Raw genomic sequence first — 15873 nt, forward strand, 5'->3', positions numbered from 1 at the left:
TCACTTAGTTTCTTGCGCCTGTGTGTTCTAGAAGGAGATGAAAGACTTGTTCATTATGGGATGGATCAGTCCAAATTTGATGTGTTAATAATGAAGAAATCCTATTAAGTTTCACTAATTTGCAACTGCAGCTATGGCTTAACAAGCTTTTATGTAAGACTCTACGATAATAAACTGTAGTAACTCCATATTACCTTTGTGAGCTGGAACGACCACTCGCACATTTTGAGCCTCGCTCCTCTCAGTTATCCTTTAAATATGATCAGTGTGGATTCTCGTGGATTAAAGGAGGAATGAAAGCTGTCCGAGCAGCATGTGGGAGAGTACAAAAAGGGGAAAATAGCTTTAACCATCTTTTAAACCATGGTACTCTAATGGAGTAGTAGTGTTACTATGAAAGAACTAAAACATGCCAAGGTATATGTACTGGTTATGCGTTCACTATTATAATGGCGCTCAACTCAATGGCATTTTTAGGGTTTAATCTGAGGTCACGTGTGTTGCTCAGATATAAATGCTTTCCACTGATACTCATAAAACATCCCCGCAGTAATGTGAAGAGCAGGCTAACAGGCTGCGGTCCGAGCAGCAGCCTAAATGTCAAAGTTTGTTCAGTTTGTGTAGTTCAACAGTTTCTCCTCCTCATTCTTTCAGCTTCCAGCGTTGATCTACTTCCCAATAGCTTCAGTATGACTCACGAAGCATATCTAAACACTCAGCAGTTGTTAGAGAGCGGTGTGACATCGCTGCTCCGTCCTTCAGCGTCTACGCTCTCCTCCACGGGCTTCGCTGGCCCCTCCTCCTGTCGGGTCTCCGCCGAGCGAGCGGAGGAGACTCACCGCTCGTTCCCCGACGGAGGTTCACAACCAGGGTCACTGCTTAAAGCAGTCAGTGATCAGGAGGACTGTACCTTAAAATCGTTTTTGCTTTTTGGGGTTTTCTGCAGCACGTCATCTTAAAGTTTCGGTTTTAACAGTGTCGTTAAAATGGGACACAGGAGCCCCCCTGCAGGAGAGGAGGTAAGGATATCTGCATTTGACTGCAGTGCTTCAAGCAGACGTTTATGAAACCTTGCTTCAGCGCTATGTGCATCATTCAGCAGAGCCTCAAAGTCATGCATGGGGGATGAAAGTGCTGAAAGTAAAGTTGACCTTTGACAGATTATGACTGACATCTCAGGCGAGCCTTTTCACCAGAAAGTGAGCAGCTGGGTTTTTCTGTACTCTTTTCATTGTTCTGTCATTATAGTGACTTTACAGGCAGCTGCTGTGACGGATAATCCCGCAGATGAAGATGGATCTTCCCTCTCAGTTCGTCCTAAACACTCTGCTGGTGCTGATTATTGTTCCTCTTGCCACTTGTGGCTTCTGCCCCCGACTTTGCTCCTGCCCTCAGCCCACCGAGCTCCACTGCACCTTCCGCTCCCTTCTCACCATCCCAGCAGCTATACCCAAACACGTGAAACACATGAACCTGGGGTCAGTCGCTCTGGCATCCGTAGCATTGAATTAGCATGGTTGTTAAACTGTCAGTGACTGGATTAAACACTTAATGCAGTGAAATGCTTTATGTAAAGACCGAGGCTTAGGAAGTGCATGAGTTGGTTTCATGTCTGTTATCCTCTCCACTCTGGTTTTGTTATTTAAGGTTCAACAAAATTAATAACATCACTGACAAATCACTGATGGGCCTGAGGAAGCTGGAGATGCTCATGCTTCATGGGAATGACTTTCACCAGCTACCTGATGGAGCGTTCACGGAGCTCAGTTCACTTCAGGTGCAATGACCTAAATCAATAAATGGTGGCAGGGGGATTGTTGTTTGAGCAAAACAGTGAATTTTAATGATGAATCCATATTAGTCTGAGCCTTTCATAATCTCTCATATGGTATCTCACATACACATATGATTATGAGTGTATACATAAAGCCTATATCTCCTAAAATGCTCGGTTTTAATACAATAATAACTATTTTACTAATGTGCAAAAGAGTCAGCACATATTACTGATTAATTCAACACGAGCACTTAAATGAGATTGTGCAAATATCTTAGATTTATCCACACAGTCTAGTTTTAGGAATAAAAAAGCAAAAGATATCTGAACCTGGGCCAAACTGTGAATCGAAATTTACAAAAGACATCCAACTTTAATAATCATTTTATCTGCTGGACAAATTCCTGATTCTTCCTAAGAATTTGTAAGATATGAAGTAAAAATTGTGTAATTTTAAATCCCAAATTTCTCCCTGAAATGTTAATGAAACAAAGCACTGACATACAAACTGTATGATGTATATGTGCCTTGATGCTGAACCTTGATGCCTGGTTCATGTATGTAACTAGAAGTACTCTAATATGATGAGCAATAGAGACGTTCTCTGTTCTCCCTGCTCACTGATGTAGATGCTGAAGATGAGCTACAACAAACTGAAGGAGATCAGCAGGCACGCTCTCCACGGTCTGTGGTCTGTGGCCAGGTTACACCTGGATCACAACCAGCTGGAGTACATCCATCCAGACGCCTTCCAGGGCCTCACTTCTCTCTGGCTGCTGCAGCTGGAGGGCAACCAGCTTCAGCAGCTGCACCCAGACACCTTCACCACCTTCACTGTGAAAAGCCATTTTCATGTCTCAACTCTGAGGCACCTCTACCTGTCAGACAATGATCTGGTGACACTTCCTTCCAGGCTGGTAGGGACCATGCCCCAGTTGGAGAGCCTGTACCTCCATAGAAACCCTTGGATCTGTGACTGCAGCATGAGGCGGCTCCATGACTGGAATAAAAAGTTTCCAGGTGGTATTTTTAATATGTACGCTGCAATTATATTTAGAGCTTTCTTTTTGTGATGGTTAAAGTAAACTAAGACTCAAAATGCATAAAATATTCAAAGAGACGTGATGATCTGATTTTATAACGCTCATGCTCTGTTCTTTGCCCAGGTGTTGTAAAATGTAAAAAGGATAGGACCCTTCCTAGTGGCCAGCTGTGTCCCATGTGCTCGTCTCCCAGACACCTCCAGAGAAAGGACCTCTTTGATGCGGAGAACCTGGTCTGCAGAAGCCCCGTCATCACCTTTCCTCACAGGATGTCCACACCTAAGGATGTTGAGAGTGAGGTTTTGACCACAGAGGATTTTATAGAACCATTTGGAAATCTCTCGTTTGGCCTATCTGATGAACATGGGAATGAGCTGGATCTGATGTGTAATATTAGCAAGTCTAATGAGCTTACCAAGATCAGCTGGCAGCAGAGCAGTCAGCCTCAGCTGACCAACATCACAGTGGCGGTAGATCTGGACTGTCCAGTTAATAGAGAAAAATATGAAAAACTGTGGAGGCTCATAGCATACTACAGCAGTGTGCCAGCACATTTACAGAGGGAAATTATTCTAAGCAAAGACCTTCATCAAACCCATATGTACAGACAGGACTCTGAGAAAGATGCCCTGTACTACACAGGTCTCAAAGTTAATATAACAGCCCAACCACCATGGCTGCTGCAAACATCTGTGAACCTTCAGCTGAACCGGCTTCAGTCGTCAGCCAGGATGGCAAAATTGAGTATGAGCACAGAGCTCTCAGAGATGGTGGAGACGGAGGAGGTGCAAAGACAGAAGAGGTCATGGGTCACGATTGAGTCAACAAACACCAGTCATAAAGTCTTCAGTGCTATCCTAGGAAAGCAAACTCGAATGAACTGCAGCGTGCACAGTTCAGGTCAACCAGTTATTCGCTGGATGCTGCCAGATGGCTCCAAAGTGGAGGCACCGTACTCAAGTCCAGGCAACAGACTGTCTGTGTCCCGCGGTGGAACGTTGATTATTGAGGCTGTCCGCCCCACAGACGCAGGAAGTTACTACTGTATCGCCAGGGCTCACGAAGACTTTGCTGTCTTGCCGTTCTATCTGACAGTGCAGGAATCCTCCAGCCCTCCCCCGAGGGACGAAACATCAATCAAACCTAGTGAGGTATTTGTAGGCAAACCTATTTCCCTGCATTGCACTGCATCTGCCTCCCCCGATGCTGAAATTAACTGGATTCTGCCAAACAGCAGCATCGTGAGTTTCCAAGCCAACTCATCCAGAGCTTTAGTCTATTCCAATGGCACTCTACATATTCCACAGTCCAAGTTATTAGACAGTGGTTATTATAAATGCGTTGCCATGAATCAACATGGTGTGGATACACTGGCCACAAAACTCGCTGTTATCAGGCACAACTTCAGGAAGTTTCCAGCAACACCTCAGTCAGCTTCAGGAGTCAACACTCAAATTAAAATCCCCACAGAAGACACAGAAGAAGCATCAGGGGACACTGAAGGCACTCAGGGTGGGGCTCCAGTGAGCCACCTGGAGCCTTTGAGAAGGAGAACTCCAGGAGGTGTGGTCCCGAGCAGGAGGGGCATTCACCCGTCCAGGCACTTCTGGCGGAAGCCCCCAATGCTTCAGCAACCAAGAGGATCGCGTGTTGTAGACAGGAAGAATCCTACTGACAACACAAGGAGGATTAATATATCGAAAGGTAAAATAGATCCACAGAAATGGGCTCATATTTTGGCCAAGATTAGAGATAGAAAGGCTCAAAATGCTGTGACACCAGTCCCAACTCAGCACACAACAGAGAGGAAAGCTGCAGAGGGGACAACGCAGTCAAATGAAGCTACTAAAGGATCAGCAGACAGTGTGACTGAGCAGGCACGGCAGGGTTTTTTCAGGACGCTGCACACTCCTGTACACAATCCGCTGTTCAAAACTGATAAACAAAATGTACAAGACCAGGCCACACAACGTGTGACATCTAACAGCAACATTATAGACAACGCACACAGCATGCAAGCTACAACAGCACAGACATCCAACGATGCGGTCTTAGACCTACACACAAGTTCAAACAGTGTGTTTTCCCCACAGGCCACATCTGTTCCACTGTATGCTGTCACGTTCTGGCAGTCGCTCACAAACACAGATGTTAATGAGGATAAAACAGCTGATTGGTCCAAGGAATCACAGAGGCATGTCAATACAGATAGACTAAAGGTTATTGCCAGTTCGAGGAATGATAACGAACCCTTTTTGAAAAGGATCCTTTCAGTAAATCCAAACAAATCAACGAAAAGCAAAGAAGAAAAATATCCTAGTGAGCCTGTCATAAAATCTGATGATTTGCAGTCTGTAGCAAGGGCATCTCCAACAACTGGCTCTGAAGGCTCTGAATCCCCTCCACGCCTCCAACAACATAATTCCAGGCGAAGGAATGGGAGTCAGAGGAGGAGGCCAAACAGAAGGAAACAAAAGCTTGTGAAATCTGTCCCGTCTATGGCCATCACACCTGCCAAAGCTGTCCCAGCAACTGTCAAGACCACTCCCTCCACACTGCTAAAAATAGCTTCCTCAGAAGTTACAGCAACCAATCCCAGTACCACTGTTCCATTCACTGGCAGCCAAGAAGCGTCATCAGGAAAACTGAGTCATAAAGAAAGCACAGCCTCCAGGCACGACCACGAGGCAGCCACTAAACCCTCCTCCCCACCAGCTTCTTTCCTCCAAACAAAGGACAGCCATCTGCCATTATTAAAAAGCACGTTAGCGGCACCATCGCTTCCAGCAACTTTTCCAGAAGTGGGTGATACAAAGACAACCTCTCAAGCAGCCTTTGGAGTTTCAGACTGTCCACTAGAGCACTTCAGTGCACCAACACCGGCCACTTTGCAGAGGCTTATAAACACGCCTGCTCCACCTATTAGGCTTCCTGAGGAGACACAAAGGTCAAGTGTTATGGGTGACCTTGGACCTCTGCCAAGCTCTGACAGCTTGTTGGTGGGTTTTTACGCCACCAACACTTTAGAACTGCAAAGCAATGTGGAGGAGAGCCAACTGGGCCAGCAGTACACAACTAATGAAGGGATGCTGTTGAATGAGAGTGGGGAGGGGTTTTTGGCACCGCTGTCCCCATCCTCCACGTCTTTGATCGACCAAGTAATCAAGACAACCTCTGGGTACACTCCCAGTGACTTGACTGTGACACCAAGCACACTTTCCAAGGATTATTTGGAGACAGCTCTGGGTGTTACACAGACTTCTGCAGTACCTGAAAATTCACATTATACTTCTAGTCAAAGTAAACCCTCAAAGGTAGCTCAGAATCTTAAAGAAGCTCTAAATGAAAATGTTTTTCCTTCTACTGCTAGTACCTTTAAAGCAAAACCTACCTCTCCTGCCACTCCGAGGCTTGATCCTATAATGCGTGTCAAAGTGACAGTGGATACCACACTTCCCAAAATATCTTCCACAGAAGCCAAGATGGACTCTTCACTGAGGACCAGCATGCAGGAGACTCCCCGGATCAGAGTCGGCCATAATGAAGACCAACAAATAAACCCCATCATTAACATATCAGAGCCACGGAAAGAATTAAACTTCCAGCCCACAGCCCAGTCGGCAGACCACAAACCAACTAGCACACGTCTGACTGGCAGACAGATCGTCTTACAGTCGGTCACCTCTGCTCCGACTGCTACAGTCCAAACGAATCCGCATAGAGGGACACTGTTAACAAGTACTCACAATGTGTCCAGGAAGCACCAGGTACCTACACAAGGATCTGTTCCAAGAGGAAAGCCAAGGATAACTAAGACTCATTTCCAGACGTTCACTGTTAAAGCTGAAACAGATGTTCAACTTCCCTGTGAGACTGAAGGTGACCCAAAGCCCTTCCTGTCATGGACCAAAGCTCTTAGTGGTATGTATGACTCAACCTCATTCATTCTTTTTTCCATACATTTTCAGAGCCATCATACTTCTGTCTGCTGAAACATGGCTATGAAAATAGAAAACATATCATTTATTTATTCAAATGGAAACATCCAAAAATATTTTGATGTAGTGAAATGTTAACCAGAGCAAAATGTAACTACCTGCAGACTTATATAAATATAGCTTGCAAAGATGTTTTATTGGAAATATTGGCACATAGTATATCAAATAGCAGATTATCAGCAACATTTGCAAGCATATCAGTATGTTCAGACATTCCTTATTACTGTAGATGTGTTTCCATATAACCTCCATGACTGACGATGCTATGATGTAGATGATGCACTTGTAAGATTATGGTTATAGTCTTGAATTTTGTAACATTTTTATAATCTATGTTACTTACTTACTTTATTATGATATGAGTTTTTAAAAGGGCCTTTAGCCTGCTCATAATTAAAAGTAACTATTTTGCTCTTATATGGTACGGGGGTTTTTTCCACGGTTGGCAATCACACTAAAATATTTGCATTTTTCAATAAGTCCTCTCATTTATTGTATTTTTGTACACTATGTAAATGTGACATCAATTTCTCTTACGCTAAATATTTTATACTCTCAATTATTTTCATCTTAAATTTTATTCTGTGTTTGAGAAAAGACTGTGCATTTTGTGTCTGTCCACTTTTGCAGGGGCGAATATTCCTCAGAACACCAGGGTCCAGAGGTTTGAGGTCCACCAAAATGGTACATTAATCCTCAGGAGCACACAGCTCACAGACGGAGGCCAATACCTGTGCACAGCGCAGAACCAGTACGGCACGGACACGATGCTGGTCAACCTTGTGGTCTTGTCTCAGCCTCCGCGGGTCCTGCATCCTCAGCACAGAGAAATGACTGTGCATCTAGGTGACAAAGTCAGTGTGGAATGCAAAGTGGAAGGGCATCCTGCGCCCCGGGTCACATGGGTACTCCCTAACCACGTCCATGTAGCTGCTGGTTCCGTTTCTGTTCCGTCTCAGCAGCACGTAGTTGTTGGAAATAACGGGATCCTCCGGATCAGCCAGGCCCGCTATACAGACAGAGGGATTTATAAGTGCATTGGCAGCAGCGCAGCTGGAACTGACTCTGTTTCAGTACGTCTTCATGTCCGAGCATTGCCACCCGTGATTCAGCAGTCACATCATGAGACTGCCACCATTTCAGAAGGCAGCCCTGCCTACATCCACTGCACTGCTACAGGTTCCCCTCCATCTGTTATTCGCTGGTTTACACCTGATGGTGCACAGCTCACTGCATCCTTAGACACTGGACAGAACCTAATTGTTTTCCCCAATGGGACTCTCTACATACAGCGTGTGGGCAAAAGAGATGCTGGGAGATACGAGTGCTCAGCCAGTAACACAGTGGCATCCAGCAGGAGAACTGTGATCCTGAACATAAGGAAGAATCTGTCCTCTGCCAAGGCCAGTATCACCTTATCATCACCCCAAAGAACACATGTCATCTATGGGAGTAGTTTGTTACTAAACTGTGTGGCAACAGGACAGCCAGAGCCCCGAATCCTCTGGAGGACACCTTCTAAGAAGCTAGTAGATGCTCAGTACAGGTGAAACGTAAATCTTGTAATGAAACAAAATGCTCAAACTAAGTGTTGTCATTAGAAATCATTCAAAGCAATCTTAATTATTAATCATATGTATCAACTTTGGTTGTTTGTTTTTTGCAGTTTTGACAGGAGAATCAAAGTGTTTCCCAATGGCAGCATTAGCCTTCATCCAGTGACTGACAAGGACAGTGGCGATTACTTATGTGTGGCTCGTAACAAGATGGGCGACGACCACGTGCTGCTGCGGGTACACGTGCTGAGCAGACCAGCCAAGATCGAACAGAAGCAGCAAAGATCCAGTCAGGAGGTTTTGTACGGTGGGGACCTGACGGTGGACTGTGTGGCTTCTGGCCTCCCCAACCCGGAGATCAGCTGGGTTCTGCCGGATGGCACGATGGTTAACCCAGTCAAACAGAGCGATGGTGTCTCTGAGGGGCGCAGTCGCAGGTACGAGCTGTTTTAACTTCTACAAAGTGCTTCCCAGTGTCTAACACAGGGGGAAAACACCTTCACCAGCCAGCATTTGTGCTGTCTGATCCAAGTTCTTCTGTGTAGATGGAAGTTTAACCATTTTTAACCCTGGAGAACCCATGGGGTCAGATCCGACCCCATGGGTTCTCCAGGGTTAATGAAGTTCTATTCTGTGGTGATGCTTTGTTTATCAGAAGGATCTGTGAGTGTGGGAACCTAGTCACTAGAGAAATGACTGAACATCCATCTTCCTTTAACTGTTTCATGAACTTCTGGGCATTATTACAGAAAACCGAGCTAATCTTCTTTCTGTCTCTGTGCTTTCCCTTTTGCTGCAAGAACTCGACTTAACTGTAACTTAAACAATTCTGCCACCATGGGGTCCATAGCAGCTACAGAGCAAGTAAATGAATTATTTAAAAGTACAATATTGCTCCAATAAATTGTATCCATTTAAACAAAAATGACTAAAAACATAGCTTTGCTAGTTTGCCTTATGAAAAGTCTGCAACTACCCCATAAATATGTTGAAAGGTGTCTTATGTCATTGGTCTCATTTCATTAAAACTAGACTCCCTTGGAAACGATTAGTCGAGTCTCTAGTGCTCAAAGCTCACTAAACTATTTCAACAACCACACAAAGATATAAACACAGAGCGTGGATCGTTCACCCGACCGCACGTAAACAGGCACGCCGTCGGTGCTGAAGGCCGACGTCTCACAGATTCTGATGCTGCAGGTTTTGTCTCTCTCCATCCAAAATTCACTGAACCAGCAGCAAAAGAAGATCCAAACTAATCTTCATGTTTGATAAACATCGTTAATTCCCTCTGACTTTGGCTGTTTTGCTTCCACCACAACATAATCACACTTCCTGCACAGCTCTTTCTCTCTCAGTGAACTTCAAGAACAGTTTACCATCCTAGAGAAATCCTAGAGTATTTAAAAGTAGAATGGGAGGCAGAGCCTTCAGTTTTCAGGCTCCTCTTCTGTGGAACCAGCTTCCAGTTTGGATTCAGGAGACAGACACTATCTCTACTTTCAAGATTAGGCTTCAAACTTTCCTTTTTGCTAAAGCATATAGTTAGGGCTGGACCAGGTGACCCTGAATCCTCCCTTAGTTATGCTGCAATAGACGTAGGCTGCCGGGGGATTCCCATGATGCATTGAGTTTTTCCTTTCCAGTCACCTTTCTCACTCACTATGTATTAACAGACCTCTCTGCATTGAATCATATCTGTTATTAACCTCTGTCTCTCTTCCACAGCATGTCTTTATCCTGTCTTCCTTCTCTCACCCCAACCGGTCGCAGCAGATGGCCCCGCCCCTCCCTGAGCCTGGTTCTGCTGGAGGTTTCTTCCTGTTAAAAGGGAGTTTTTCCTTCCCACTGTCACCAAAGTGCTGCTCATAGGGGGTCATATGATTGTTGGGTTTTTCTCTGCATCTATTATTGTAGGGGTCTACTGTGCAATATAAAGCACCTTGAGGCGACTGTTGTTGTCATTTGGCGCTATAGAAATTAACTGAAATTTAATTAAATTAACAGATTTCAGTCAGACTGAAACATCAGGTGTAATCACTAGTTATTTTTCCTTTGGTAAGAAAAGAACTTCATGTGACATGAATATGTGAAGTTTAAATTTAAATAATGTAATTATATATGTTGTATTAATTTAATACATTCTCTTTGTTGCCAACCAATGAATCCAGTCATGAAAGTGTAACAGTGAGTAACCATTTCTTATCCTTCTCTTCTGGAACTACATGTAGGTATGTGGTGTTTGACAATGGGACACTTTACTTCAACAATGTTCGCATGCCAGAACAAGGTGACTACACATGTTACGCGGAAAACCAACATAGCAAAGATGAGATGAAGGTCAGAGTCAAGATCAAAGCTGCACCCTCCCCACCGAAAATTCAAAATAAAGACCCACAGACTGTCAGCGTTTTCTATGGCAACGAAGCTACACTGAGATGTAATGCCAAAGGTGAACCAGCGCCAGTCATCACATGGTTATCCCCTTTAAACAAAGTGATTTTCCCTGCATTAGACAAATACCAGGTTCTGGATGATGGGACATTGGTAGTTCAAAAGATCCAAGGTTTTGATAAAGGTAACTACACATGCATAGCTAGAAACAATGCAGGACAGGACCGTGAAGTTACCAGACTCGAAGTCTTGATAACACCTCCAGTGATCAGTGGGTTAAGAGGAACTTTGAATGCTATCAAAGTAACCGCAGTTCAGAATCAGCAAAAGCTGCTGGACTGCAATGTACATGGAAACCCCAGCCCTCGAATCACTTGGCTTCTGCCAGGAAATTTGACCCTTTCTGCTCCATATTACAGCAATAGAATGGTAGTTCATCAGAATGGTACCTTAGAAATCCATTCACCCAAGGAGACAGACTCGGGGCAGCTGGTTTGTATTGCTCGTAATGAAGGAGGAGAGGTCAGGTTGGTGGTCAACTTGGATGTGAAGACAGTTGATGAGAGGCCACAAATTAGAGCTCCCAAAGCAAATGTTCAGTCACTGAGTGTAGGCAATGCTGTGGCTTTGAATTGCTCCTTTGAGGGCTCAATACTACTGCCTGTCACCTGGATCCTGCCCAGTGGTACACCTTTGCGTAGTGGTGCTCGGTTCTCCAAGTTTTTCCACCAGCCTGACGGCTTGCTGATCATCAGCAACCCCTCTATGGCTGAGGCTGGTATGTACCGCTGTCTGATACATAATTCAAGGGGGCTTGTGGAGCATACTGTTACACTGTCCCCAGGAAAAAAACCAGAGATCAACAGCAGATATAATTCCCCTGTCAGTGTCATGAATGGGGAAAACCTTTGGCTTCACTGTCAAACCACTGGTGAAGCACTCAGACTAGCATGGTCTCTGCCTAGTGGAGTCGTCCTCAGCAGACCACAGAGAGCTGGGCGATACGCCATACAGCCCAATGGAACCCTTGCCATTCAACAAGTGTCAGTCCACGATCGGGGTCCCTACGTTTGCCGAGCTAGTAATGAATATGGCAGCTCCTTGCTCTCAACTGTGGTAAATGTAATAGCATACGCACCTCAAATTACTAACGGCCCTCCCTCTGTGACTTATGCTAAACGTGGAGTTGCTGTTCAGTTAAACTGTGTAGCAACTGGCATCCCTAAAGTTGAGGTAGCATGGGAAACACCTGACAAAATTCGTCTGGCTGCCAATGCAAAGCCAAAGCTCTTTGAAAACAAGTACCTCCTTCCGCAAGGTTCCCTCATCATCCAGAATCCAACACAAAGAGATGCTGGCATCTACCGATGCACAGCCAGAAACGCCATTGGCTTGGACTCTAAAGCTACAGTTCTCAACGTGTTCTAAAATGTCACCGTTCCTCTTCGTCTGTTGCTGCCCAAACAACTGCCTGATTAAAAGGAAGTGTTTAATCACCACATGTAGTAATAACTTCAGTTATAATGATGAGTTGATTAAAACCTGCAGTGATGCTTTGAGTGTTTGCTCTTTAGAGGCCGTTAGTTGAAGACACCGAGTGCCAGTTTACAGTTTTCACCATTTTGCAAACCTCCTATTTCAAGCATGTAGGAAATATATGCAGTTTTTTTGTTTTTTTTTATAGAGGACCAATTCACAACAACGATTTCCTCAGGCCACTTTACATTGTGAGGTAATTAGCCTACACAACTGGAAAGAGAAAGCAAAAGTAATTGTCTTGTGCTGGCACTTCACACTATCAAGCAGAATAGCTGTGTTCACCTGCTATGTGCAAGACAAATACTGTAATAAAGATAGACTTAAATAATATAAAACATCGTTGTTTCAAGTGACTCAGGGACGTGGAGCGTGCATGCCAGCATGCAAAACACAAAATGACTCTTTTATTCAGTAAAGAAGTGAAGATGATGTTGATTCGTTTTAGTATAAGATGCTTATCTTATCAAGGATGTGCAATGCTTTAATTTATTTTTCTAAACTTTTGTAATATAATTGTTAATTGGAAATCTACATTTGTATTCAAACTAAATATGTGGACAGCGATTTTGTTTTGCTGGCTTGTGATTACCTCAGCTGCTTATGATGCTGCTGGGGTGCGATGTGCAGGTTATGACAGATGGATCACGCCTAACCACAATCGTCTACATGAGACTGGTGCTAAATGAACAACATTGGAATAATTAGCATTTACGCCAATGACTGCCAAACTGTTCAGCATGTTAAAATGTAGCCTGGCGGGACAAAGCTGTGCAAAGAGTTACTCTGCAGACCCGGCCTTAAACTATCCGGCTTTGGCTCTATCAGCTCCACTCAAAGTTAATCACGACAAAACATTTTATCCTTTGGCTGATCTCCAGTTGATCAGTGAGCATATATTCCCAGCTGTATGTGTACCTTTTCTTCAGTGGAACAGTTATTTCTGACAAGGACAGATGATGTCAGCCTGTAAAGAATTGCTAAACAGCTCATTTAATTGTGAAATACTTTTGAACTTAATAAAATTGACTGAGAATATATGTAATTTTGTTGTTGTTGTATTTTTATTTAAAGAAGCTGAAACTGCTGGTATCCTGTGCTTTTCATAATAAAGGCCCAACCTGAATATTTCCATGTTTTTGTACCTTGGTGCAGATTTTTCAATAACTCACAGCAACGTGGAGCATCTTTGAATCTGCTTCTGCAGAGTGCTGACACTGTACTACGTTCTCATATGTAAATAATTTGTGTCTGTCAGACTGTGATGCGTAGCAGTTTTCCTTATTTGAATATAAAATTCCTCCACATTTCCACTAAGCTCAAAAACAAAACCTTTATTTCTGCTGAGGTTGGAAAGGGAACAAATTGAAAAAGTGATGACTCAAGAATGTTTTGCCACTCTGCTAAAAATGTTTGTAGTATTTTCTTGGAAATATAACTTTCTAACTCTAAATAAATAATTCAAGAGTGCAGTTTTTGTTTAGCTGGCCTTATAGATCGAACTTTGCAATTAGGACGAGGGAAGCTGGTCGCAGCTACGCTGAGTCGCCTCGGGGAATACAGCCACAGTCTGCAAAGCTGTGAGGAAATCAATTAGATTAGCATATATGTCCTAAAACAATCCCACTATGAGAATTTTAGCATCAGCTACTCTTTTTGTGACAGCTGGTATCAGAATTGTCAGGGTTAATCAGTAAACGGACAGATTTTCTAAAGTGCTTTTCCACTCTCCCGGAGCGCAGTACTCAACTGTGGTACACCACCCAACTTCTCAAATGCTGTGCAGCTTTTTCACCAGTAAAATGACTTGAATGCAATGGTGCATGTTTTTAATAATGTGGCTACAAAGATTTAAATGCAGAACTGAATAACCTTGAAGTCTTGGTCTGTGACCCAGGAGGTACTAGGCTACAGTTTGGAGATGCCACCACGGATGGTTTCCTCCTGCTGTAACTGTGGTTTTCTCACTGATCAGGATTATGTAATGCCTCTCCTCTGGGTGTTTATGCTCTTCATATGTACCTGTTACTTTGTTGTGCTTACCCGCTCTGACTTCAGATGATTTACAAAGGGAAGTCAAATCATAGGAAATGGAAAAGGACCCTTACTTCAGGGATTAGTGGTAATGAAAGCATGTGCCCTCCTGCTCAGAAACATCAATATATGGAGAATCTGCTGTGATCTATGGATGACTAGAGATTATCACATGATGTCACAGCTGACTGATGAACCCTAAGCTGGGTGAGAGGCACTTCATGGCTGCGTAGCAGAGAAGATAAATGTAATGGTTAAAGAGAAGAAAATGCTTTCTCTCTTTGGACCATGAGAATAAGGACGTACAGATGCCTCTGCAATGAGAGCAGCACTAGCTCATCGTAATGATCAGATTTGGAGCTTTGAGCTAACTGTGAGTGTTAATGTGGCAGGTTGCTCATTTGTGACAAAGACACTGAGCTGAATGCTCGCGCTCATTCTAAATCATATCAGAGAGACTGAAAAAGGGACGAGTTTATTTACTGGGAGACTGAGACAAGCTGCCTGATGGTCAGCCAGTCCAATGAGATTCTGTGCTAACATGTTCACTTCACCATTTCCATTTAATATTTACCAGTGTTCAACACTGTAACCAAAATCTTCTGTGTTCTATAATCAGATTTTTAAATATACATTAGCTTTGTTTGGCATCCAAACTTCAGTCAGTTATAAAAACTATTGAGACCATTTTATCTGTAACATCTAAATCCACTGGCAGTGGGGCATTGGTTATCACTTTGTAATACAGTGTCCTGCTCTGGCCTTGCCGTTTACATAGACATTATTCTGACACGTACAAAGTGTTAAAGAATAAACACCTGAAATCCCACACAACAGGGGGCTACCCCAGCAGTACACTACGGCCCATCACACCATCCAAAGTGAGCACAAACAGCCTCCCCAGATCCCAATCCAAGCATGGGATGCAATAAACCTGATCCACACATACCTCCACCTGCAGGACCAACCGCCTCTGACACAGTCCCTGTGACAACCCACCAGGGTCAGAAACAACAAAAGTAGAAGAAGAAGAGGGACAAACATATCATATCATCATCTGAAAAAGCTTCTAGTTGACTTGTATACATTCAAAGATTACTCCCACTAGGTTTATATCTGGGACTCTCCACCATTTGACCTTAGAACTGAAGAAGCTTCTCGGATGAGAGGTGAAACGTCTTCAAGCAACTTAAAGAAGTCCAGACGCTTTTCTTTGCATTCAAAGAGTTCTATTGAAATGAGGTAAGGAAAAAAACAGAAGCATACATGTTTTAAAAGCATCTATAGTTCTGAATTTCCTGTTTAGTTAGGTGAGTTTCCTTTCATGCTCCAAACAACCTCCCATCTTCTATTCTTAATCTCTTTTCCTTGACCTCAATGATGATGCCATCAATCAAGGAAACGTGTGAACATATTCCAGCTTCAATCTGGGAGACAGACACTCTGTACTTTTAAGATTAGGCTTAAGAATTTCAAAAAAGATTTTCACCGAGCCGGACCAGGTGACCCTGGATCCACCCTTCTCAGGATGCTTG

At 43.7% G+C, this 15873-nt stretch overlaps 1 protein-coding gene across 1 annotated transcript; it reads left to right on the forward strand.

The window, feature by feature from the left end:
* The first annotated feature begins 690 nt into the window (after nt 1–690).
* On the forward strand, nt 691–13438 carry mxra5a (matrix-remodelling associated 5a). Its single transcript, XM_026158216.2, has 7 exons — nt 691–1478; nt 1648–1777; nt 2407–2797; nt 2944–6741; nt 7449–8364; nt 8485–8811; nt 10606–13438. The coding sequence occupies exons 1-7, from the start codon at nt 1288–1290 to the stop codon at nt 12194–12196; spliced, it is 7344 nt and encodes a 2447-aa protein (XP_026014001.2). The 5' UTR covers nt 691–1287; the 3' UTR covers nt 12197–13438.
* Nucleotides 13439–15873: the final 2435 nt, after the last annotated feature.

Source organism: Astatotilapia calliptera, chromosome 23, assembly GCF_964374335.1.
Source record: "Astatotilapia calliptera chromosome 23, fAstCal68.1, whole genome shotgun sequence".
Taxonomy (NCBI): Eukaryota; Metazoa; Chordata; class Actinopteri; order Cichliformes; family Cichlidae; genus Astatotilapia; species Astatotilapia calliptera.

Excerpts from the sequence above, each read along its gene's own strand:
- mxra5a (XM_026158216.2), top strand. The coding sequence starts at position 1,288 with ATGAAGATGGATCTTCCCTCTCAGTTCGTCCTAAACACTCTGCTGGTG. Across the intron at positions 2,798-2,943 it reads CTGGAATAAAAAGTTTCCAG|GTGTTGTAAAATGTAAAAAG; the intron begins GTGGTATTTTTA and ends TTCTTTGCCCAG. Across the intron at positions 8,812-10,605 it reads TCTGAGGGGCGCAGTCGCAG|GTATGTGGTGTTTGACAATG; the intron begins GTACGAGCTGTT and ends AACTACATGTAG.